This window comes from Poecilia formosa, unplaced genomic scaffold (genome assembly GCF_000485575.1).
Source record: "Poecilia formosa unplaced genomic scaffold, Poecilia_formosa-5.1.2 Scaffold583, whole genome shotgun sequence".
In the NCBI taxonomy this organism is placed as follows: Eukaryota; Metazoa; Chordata; class Actinopteri; order Cyprinodontiformes; family Poeciliidae; genus Poecilia; species Poecilia formosa.
This window is the reverse complement of record NW_006800522.1, coordinates 21,821-31,491: the sequence shown is the minus strand read 5'-3', so window position 1 is coordinate 31,491 and position 9,671 is coordinate 21,821. Positions and strand designations below refer to the sequence as shown.

At 39.1% G+C, this 9,671-nt stretch overlaps 1 protein-coding gene across 4 annotated transcripts in view; it reads left to right on the top strand.

Moving 5' to 3' along the window:
• LOC103129839 (caskin-1-like) overlaps nucleotides 1–9,671 on the top strand; it is a 60,489-nt gene that overhangs the window by 29,604 nt on the left and 21,214 nt on the right. For all 4 annotated transcript variants that reach the window (XM_016665432.1, XM_016665433.1, XM_016665434.1 and 1 more), the window contains exons 2-3: nucleotides 3,066–3,117; nucleotides 5,173–5,270. In XM_016665432.1, the coding sequence (XP_016520918.1) occupies nucleotides 3,066–3,117; nucleotides 5,173–5,270 (150 nt within the window). The remainder of the gene's footprint in view (nucleotides 1–3,065; nucleotides 3,118–5,172; nucleotides 5,271–9,671) is intronic.

Genomic DNA, 9,671 nt, shown 5'->3' with positions numbered 1-9,671 from the left:
AACCATGAGTCAACAATGGGACACCCTACTATATAAGCTACTGGGGTATCATAGGAGAGGGCTGTCTTTATATAGCTCTTGTTAGATGTGATTTTAAAAAACATTGGAATCTTGAAGGTATATTCTGCCTCCCATCTGGGTCCCCTCTAGGTCTGGGCTAAGGGCCTGCTGGGAACGTCAGCATACTGAGAAGAACAGAGGAGATGGTGAATTTGAGGTAATTGTAAATGGGAAATTTTCCAAGAATATTTACTAGTCTTACTTGGCCGTAAGGTAATTTTCACTGGAGGGGAAGTGGAACTACTGGTTCGAGGTTTTAGATTCTTTGTGGGTGTCTTCAGAATGACCCAAGTTCCAGAGAGAGGCTTCCACTGAACAGAGATGGGTGGATGGAGTGGAGGCTGCAGTGGAGGGCGGACAGGTAAGTACGGGCTTGGGGAGCACCAGAGAAGCAAGCAGACTGCCAGCCTGATATCCAGGAACGGATTGCGGTTTCAACTGTTCAGATGAGAAGGCTATTCGGGCAACCAGTGGGTAACAATCCACAGCGCCACGAGGGAAACTGAGAATTTGAGTCAGGTCCGGATTCGCAGGGATCACCTGAGAGGAACAGAGGCGGCAGAGGAAACGTTACTAGAAGATCTCTAGAAGCAAAACACTGAGAGTACTCAAAGAGGCTCAGAGGTACCATAGTTGGCTAACACTCAAGCACCAAGGTATTGGCAGTCAGCTTCTCTTAAGTCCCAAGTAGATGAGGTAATTGATCACTGATGTGTAGATGGAGTCAGCAATCTAGCCCTCCAGCAAAGCTGCCTCAATGACTCCATCTGGTGGATGAAGGGGAAACCAGCAGGCACAGAAAGGAAAAAACAACCCATAAAAAATCCCAAAACCCTGGATCCCAACAGATCTGTGGTCCATCCACTCATTAAAAAGAGAAACCTCGATTCCAATGTCTTATCTAACTTCAGACCTATCTCTGAATGGTAATTATGTCCAAAGTTTTGGAGAAAGTGACTTATGTCCAACTGTAGAATTGTGTTGACGTGAATAAAACTGGTGAAAAATTTCAGTCTGGTTTCAAATTGTGGCACAGCACTGAAACTGCCCTTTTAAAAGTTTTAAACAATCTTTTAACTGTTGATGAGGGTGAATCAGCAGTTCTTTTACTTTTAGACATGTCTGTGGCTTTTGACACTGTGGATCACAGCTTTCTTTTGACCCATTTGGAGTCACTTGTTGGTATTCGAGGTACAGCACTAAACTGGTCCGGTCCTATCAGTCAAACCGGAGTTTTTCTGTAAATCTAGGACAGCATTCATCCTCTGTTTCTCCTCTGAAGTATGGAGTTCCCCAGGGGTCGATATTAACGCCTGTTCTTTTTGCCTTGTATCTACTGCCTCTGGGTTGTATTTTTAAAAAGCACAAAGTATCTTTTCATTGTTTTACAGACAACATTCTAATTTATCTACCTGTAACTACAAATGACAGCCACTCTGCTGTACATATGTTACAGTATTGTCTTCAGGATGTACAGGCATGGTTAAGAGCAAATGTTCTGAATGCATAAGGAAAAAACTGAGATTTTAGTGTTTGGTCAATGCAATCCCCTGCTTGGACATGACAATGTGGTTGGTCCCCTGCCTTCCTTTTGTGGCCCATTTGTGAAAAATCTAGGTGTGATTGCTGATCCTATGTTTAAATTTGCTAAGCATATTATTGCTGTTATCAAAGCCAGTTTCTTTCAGCTGAGGACCCTTGCTAAGATAAAATCTTCCTCTGCCTGATTTTGAGAGGGCTATCCATGCATTCATTACATCACGTTTAGATTATTATAACTCTTTGTACTTAGGGTTGGACCAGAGCTCCTTGCAGCGTCTGCAGAGCATACAAAATGCTGCAACCTTTCTGCTGACTAAAACAAGGAGGCGTGAATCTATTACTCCGGTTTTGCGCACCCTTCACTGGCTCCCTGTTGCTTTTAGGATAAAATTTAAGGTTTTATTGATTGTTTTTAAGTGTTTAAACTCCATGGGCCCTTTTTACGTAAGTGAGTTCTTGCAGCCCTACACTCCACCCAGGGCACTAAAGTCAACTGACCAGCTTTTATTGTTTGTCACTAAAGCTAGGCTAAAAACTAGAGGGGACAGAGTCTTCTCTGTGGCACCCAGACTGTGGAACAGTCTGCCTCTGTCTGTTAAGCTTTCTCAGTGAGCAGGTCAGTTTAAGTCCAGCCTGAAAACTCATCTATTCTCCCTGGCCTTCAAGACCAGTTAAAGAGAAAAAGGTAAAGGATGGAAGATAATCGTTGCAGCTAAATTTTTAAAAAAGTTTGGTTTTTATTCATGCTTTTAGCTTTTGGTATATCTGCCAATTTTATATTTGTCTTATTAGTTTTCCACCCATCCATTTTCTTTACACCCTTATCCCTAGTGGGGTTGGGAGGGTTGCTGGTGCCTATCTCCAGCGAACATTTTGGGCGAGAGGCAGGGTCACCCTGGACAGGTCACCAGTCTGTTGCAGGGGACTTATTAGTTTTACTAAACTTAATTTTATTTCTATTTTTGTTTTTTCATTTATCTACCTGTGATGTTTGTTGTGAAGCACTTTGGTCAGCTGAGGGTGTTGTAAAAGTGCTATATAAAAAAGACTTTGACTTGACTAGATAAAATAATTGTCTATTTTTATATTCATTTTGCAATCCCTTTGTAATCCGTAATGTCCCTGACTATTTATTTCTTTTACTATATTTCTTTAAAACTCAAAGTGTAATGGCCTATAAACCAAGGAGAGTCTTCATGAAAGTTGTAAAATTTACTCAAAATGTATTTGATCATGTATAAAATCCTAACCCTAACCTGAACCCATTATTTTATATTACATTACATTTAAAGTCATTGTCTTGCCAAAAGCAGAGTTATTGATTTAATGTTTTCAGACACAAAACTGTTCATTTAGCATAAACATGAAGCAGACAAAAAGCAGATGGTATCTTCAGCTTGCACAGAATTAAGGTTTAAATTTAAACAATTTTCTCAATCCTTTAACACTTTTTTCTCTTCCAGAGCTACTTGGAGCAACAAAGAGGGTTAATGTCAACATCCAGGATGCAGATGGGTGAGAACCAACAGCTCCTTTCTTCCCCTCCTGTTATCATTGCTCCCTTCTTTTTACATTTCAGAGAGAAAGAAAAAATGAAAGAGCACATACAGTTAGTCACAGCAAAGACTCTGCCAATAGCTTTATCTAGAACACTGACAGAGTTAAACACTGAAAGAGCCCAGTGGATCATCTAGAGAAGGATAAAGTTGTTGGCAGCAGTTGCTCAGCCCATGTCCCCCTTCTCCCTCTCCACACACACACACACGCGCACACACAAGAAAGTATTGCAGCTGCATAGAAATTCCAGGCCAGATGTATTGTCTATAAAGAGAAAAAACACAGAGGGAGAACATAAAAATTAAAAATTGAAATAACAGCAAATATTTCAAATTTTATTAGTATGAGAATGTAGTAGAGAGAAGAAGAGCAGTCAGTTTGTCCATCAGCAGCCTGAGCCTATACGTAACCACAGAGATGACTGAGGAGCCACTAAGCCACTCTAACTATAAACTTTATCAAAAAGTTATAAGCCTAGTCTTAGAAGAAGAAAAGGGCGTGACAGTGGTGCTTTTGGTAGAGCGTGCAACTCATGTATGTGGCCTCAGTTCTCAACGCAACTGTCAGAGGTTCAAGTTCCGGCCCATTGACTTTTGTCTTTCCTCTGTCTCACAACACACTTTCCTGGTGATTCACTAGGAAATAAAGGCTACTAGAGCCAAAAGAAATCTTAAAAAAAAAAAAGTTGACAGGAAAGAAAATGATTCATTGTATTTAAAATGTAGCCTTTTTCTTGTCATGTTGTACAAAGAGTTCAGAGGTCAGGGTTGATGAGAAGATGGATGAAGCTAAATACAGGGCAATCCTGGAATAAAACCTATCAGAGGCTGCAGAAGATTTGAGCCACCAGAAGCTCAACAACAACCTGAAACACACAAAGTTACAGTGAAATAGTATACATCGGAGCATATTGATGCTCTGTTAATGTCCCAATGTACTCCATCCAGTCTGGCTGGGATTAAACAATTTTGCATAGAAGTCTGGGTAAAAGTTTCAGTTTCCAGACGTTGCCAGAGACTTACCTCAAAATACTCACTGCTGTAACTCTATCAAAAGGTGATTCTATGAAGTATTGATTGTTTAAAGGGTATAATTAAATATGGAGAAGACTATATGTAGATCAGAACCAGTGATGGCACCCAGAGTCTGAGTGCTAATCTGAAGCATTCAGCTCTGGCAGATGGAGGAGACCAGTAACAAAGGCTAACGTCAAACTGTGTAGATGCATCCACTGCTATTAGTGTGATGTAGCCTAATAACAGTGGACTCAGTACAGTTAGCAGTGTACTCACTGTTATCCGAGATGTGATTCCCAGATGCAGGTTCTCATTTTTCTGTGGAAATGGAATACAGCATTAATAAAGGAAGAAAGAAAAACTGCTTACCTGGTTTCAACTTTCTCGTGAAGAAAAACATCCTCCACTTAAATCTGTGTTCATCTAAATGAAACCATAAAGATGGTCAGTAATCAGTGGATAAAAGCAGATGGAGCGTTGCCAGGTTTTAATTTGGCTGTACTGCTTTATGTTGCTTCATCTAGATGTGTGCACATGCTTGGCTTGTAACCACGTTCCATTTTGCTCCATCAAATAACAAGAATCCTTTTATTATGTTGGTAGAAATCAGATAATTGGGCTCAGCTCCCTGTTTAATGACTGATGACTCGTTGATTTGACTCCAGGGGCTGGCTCTTAGATACATAGGGGATCCATACACTCACACACTCACACACACACACACACGCATACACGTGCACACACACACACACGCGCGCACACATAGATGGCCTGTGTGTACTCTCCACTCCAGGGTAGCAAGATTGCTTATTAATGGAAGTAGGTCACCCCCACCCCCACCCTCTGCCTGCCTGCCTCACCCCTCCCATCTTCCACATAGAGCTGAAGGCGGCGTAGCCGTAGAAAGGAGATTAATTCAGCAAAGTTCTACTCAGAGCTCATGCTGATGTGTAGACGTGAATGTTTATTTTCAATCTTAATCTGTGTCTTTTTGAAGGCTGTCTCCGCTGCACCACGCTGCTCTTAGTGGGAACAAGGAGCTGATCTCTCTGCTGTTGGAGGCTCAGGCGGCAGTGGATATCAAAGATCATAAAGGTAAAAACTCTCACAGATCCAAGGGTTCACACAAAGCTCTCCACTCCCCACCTAAAAAAATAACTAAACATAACATTTAAAATCTGAAAAACACTAGAATCCTGTGTGAGCTGGTTGAAAATGCAGTTATTTGTTTTTGTCGTGTGTGAGAGAACAGCGACAGATTTATTTGTATAGTAAATAATAGAAAACAGAGGATAAAAGCTTCATGGCTGCATAACTGAGAGCCAAATGGCATCAGAGCAGGAAAATATTTCCTGCCAACATTGGTGGATTCTGATGGAAGAAAAGAGGAAATCTCAGGGCAGATGGGAGCTATAATCCCTGCAGGATGTCGGCCTAGTGTCTCTGCACTCTCAGTCAGTGGTGCCCATCCTCCATCCCCTCTAAGTGCAGAGATACACCTGGTAGGCGTATTTGCCACATGGCCCTGCCTCCTCAGCAGGAGTTTTTCTGTTCCAGACATGTCAGGGAATTGTTCCTCATTACAGACTCATTGATTGGATCAGATGGGAGACCCTGGATGTGCTGCCAATATTGCGTGACATTATTTCAAAAACACTAAGGTCAATATTTAAGGTAGTTTTACAATTTGTTGACACAATTTCTGAATGCCTCACTTCCATGTCCTTTCAGTGCTTTTCTTTTCCAGTCAGATGATCAGAATATGGGCTCGATTGTTTTTTTTTTTTACACTTTGTCAAGAAAAGCCGAGATCATCCCACTTCCCCATGCTGGAGATTTTAGTTTAATAGTAACCATAAATAAAGTTATCTATAAAACTGATTACACAGGTCACATCAGGACCCAACAGTAGAGTCAGACGGTAATAAAATTAATCTGGTTTGTATTGTGTCCTGCAAACTTTGCTCTAATTCTACTTTTTTCTATTTCATCATAAAAAATCATAGTCAGGCAGAAAGAGAGTCATGAAACAGGAAGAGCAGGTTTCCTGAAGAAAGAGGAAGTAAGTTTCCAGCCTGCATGTGTATAAAAAATAGTTCATATTATTCCTTATTTCAAAGCATTAAAGTGTTAAAGAATAAAATCTAAACATTTTGAGTAATTGGATAAAACCCAGAGTAAAATACTTAAATTAATAATTATAACTTATAATTAAGCCAATAACTGATATTGGTTTAACCAATGGTTGATATTGGTTTGATTATAAGAATAATCAATTAATTCTTCCTCTGTATTATAGTTTTACTGCTTGCCTGAGATGCTTTATTATCATTACATATTTTTTTGAAAAGTTCTTATAGATTTATACTTTCATTAATTTTCATTGCTATCGTAACTTAGTACAGAAAAATAATAAACCACCAAAAAGCCCAGAATAAATTACATAATATTTGTTACAACACACTCCACACTTATGGAGAGCCATTTCAGCCAAAATTAAATAAATAAATAAATGAATAAATGGGTGAAATAAATAAACAAATGAGTAAAATAAGTCAATAAATGAAAAAAATGAGTGAAATAAATAAAAAATGAGTTAAATAAGTAATTGTCATTTTTATTCCCATTTATATTTGTTCATTTATACATTTATTTATTCCCAGATTAATTTAACCATTTTTCATGTTACCATTTTCATTTGTCCAATTTTAATTTTTCCCTTTTTTTGTTTACCCATTTTTCATTTATCCCTTTATCCATTTACCCATTTTTTATTATTCTATTTTTCATTTAACCCAATTTTTATTTTATTTTTCATATTATGCATTTTTCAATTTCCCTTTTTCTTTTATCTATTCTTCATTTATCTATTTTTCATTTGTCCATTTTTCATTTATCCCTTTATCTATTTACCCATTTTTCATTAATCTATTTTTTTTATTTAACCACTTTTCAGTTTCCCTTTTCATTAACCCAATTTTCTATTTTCCAGTTTCATTAATCAATTTCTCATGTATCCCTTTTTTATTTACCCATTTTTCTTTTATCTATTTTTCATTTAACATTTGTTTGAAAAAAATTTTAATTTTCCCATTTTCCAATTTCCCTTATTCATTTAGTATTTCCTTATTTTCTTATTTATCACATTCTATTTTCCCCTCAAAACTCGGAAAAAAGGGGGGGTGGGGGGAATGAATAAATGCAAATGAGGAAAGGCACATCATCAGGCTACAACTTCCCCAATTGGTTGGTTAGCGTCACACCGTCCTTCGCTTCAAGAAAGATGGCGACCTACTAACAGGTTATCAATAAGCTGAAGCTCATTAACTTCATTAGAAAATAGTGTTATTACTCCTGACTTTACTTTTCGTGTGGCCACTCAGACAGAACGTGGTTAAGTTGTCGGCTCTCTGTCGGCTATCTGATGGCCATAAATCTCCCTTCAGATACCGTTTCCTCTGTCTTAAAGTGGGGGAACGCTATCTGATGGCCATATTTCACCCATCAGATACCGTTTCCTCTGTCTTAAAGTGGGGGAACGCTATCTGATGGCCATATTTCACCCATCAGATACCGTTTCCCCTGTTTTAAAGTGGGGGAACGGTATCTGATGGCCATAAATTTCACATCAGATAACGTTCCCGCTGTTTTACAGTGGGGGAACGCTATCTGATGGCCATAAATCTCCCATCAGATAACGTTCCCCCTGTTTCACAGTGGGGGAACGCTATCTGATGGNTTTGTTCATTTATACATTTATTTATTCCCAGATTAATTTAACCATTTTTCATGTTACCATTTTCATTTGTCCAATTTTAATTTTTCCCTTTTTTTTGTTTACCCATTTTTCATTTATCCCTTTATCCATTTACCCATTTTTCATTAATCTATTTTTCATTTAACCACTTTTCAATTTCCCTTTTTCATTTAGTATTTCCTTATTTTCTTATTTATCACATTCTATTTTCCCCTCAAAACTCGGAAAAGGGGGCGGGGGGAAATGAATAAATGCAAATGAGGAAAGGCACGTCATCAGGCTACAATTTCCCCAATTGGTTGGTTAGCGTCACGCCGTCCTTCGCTTCAAGAAAGATGGCGACCTACTAACGGGTTATCAATAAGCTGAAGCTCATTAACTTCATTAGAAAATAGTGTTATTACTCCTGACTTTACTTTTCGTGTGGACGCTCAGACAGAACGTGGTTAAGTTGGCGGCTCTCATGGACTCAGAGCTTCACCTTCGGGGTTTTTTATAGTTTGGACGAAGCAGCCGCTGAAGTTGGCTTACGATTGAAGGTTCGGAACAACTTCGTTGCTCACATGAGGAAAGAAAGTTTTTTTTATTTTACAAAATCACAAAAGATGACACGTCAGCAGACCCGTTTATGAAACTTATGAGTTTTGGTCTTATCCAGAATGGGGAGAAGTCTGCACACAGACAGCGCCAAAGAGTGAAGCTGATCCTAGAAGATATGTTTATAGAAGATAGGCTTATAGTTTATGCATTTAAAGCCGGACCTATCACACCGCCTCCTTTTACTCAAACTGGGCACAAGCTGACCTGTATGGATATACAGGTCAGCCTGTATATCCATACAGGCTCTCCCTCACAGGGGGAGGAATCATAATTCCTCCCCCTGTGAGGAATTATGATTCTTTACGAGTTTTTGATCAAGGTAGGACTTTCAACACCACTCTGGTTAGCTCTGGTTGCGTAGCTCTACATGAACTGCAGGAATAACTTGTAGTCGCTTTCAGAGGTGCGTTGAGTGAGTGGTGAGAATGATTTATATTTGTGAACAAAGAATTTTGTGTGGCTTTTCCATCTCAACACGCTGCCCAGTGCCCGGCTCTGCCTGCGCTGATAAAGTTTATCTATGTGTTCCCGGTTGGCCGGTGTACCTAACTAAACTAAATCGAACTAGCATTAACCTGATCATGCAGGTTCAACCTGGTGAGGAGCTTTCGCGCTCTCCTGTCTGTAAAGCATCACGCTGATTTTATATCATTATATTATTATATTTAGTATTATTTTTCCGGTTACACAATGCATCAAACCGTATCGAATGCTTTATCCACTTAGTCAGTGTTAACTTTGATCCAGAAGAAGAGTAATTAAAATCTTGACTCATTTTTATTCTCTCTTCTGTCCGGATTCCTTGATGTCGTCATTGTATCCGCTGAGCCACAAAGACAAAGGCTTTCCAAGTACAATCATAACAACATTTATTAGACGAACAAACTAATGAAGTTGACATAACATAATAAAATCACAAACCAGCATCCAATTCAATACTTACCTTACTCCATAGTAAGGTAAGTATTGACTCCACACCAAGACAAACTTATGGGGAACCATTTCACCGACACACCGTTCCCCGGAGACAGCATCACGGGTAAACTTGGAGCGATCTCAAGTTAAGGATGAGTCCTATACTTTTAAAGGAGGGGTGTGTTTTCCTTCTCTACTGGATTCAAATTATGGGACTGTCCTTA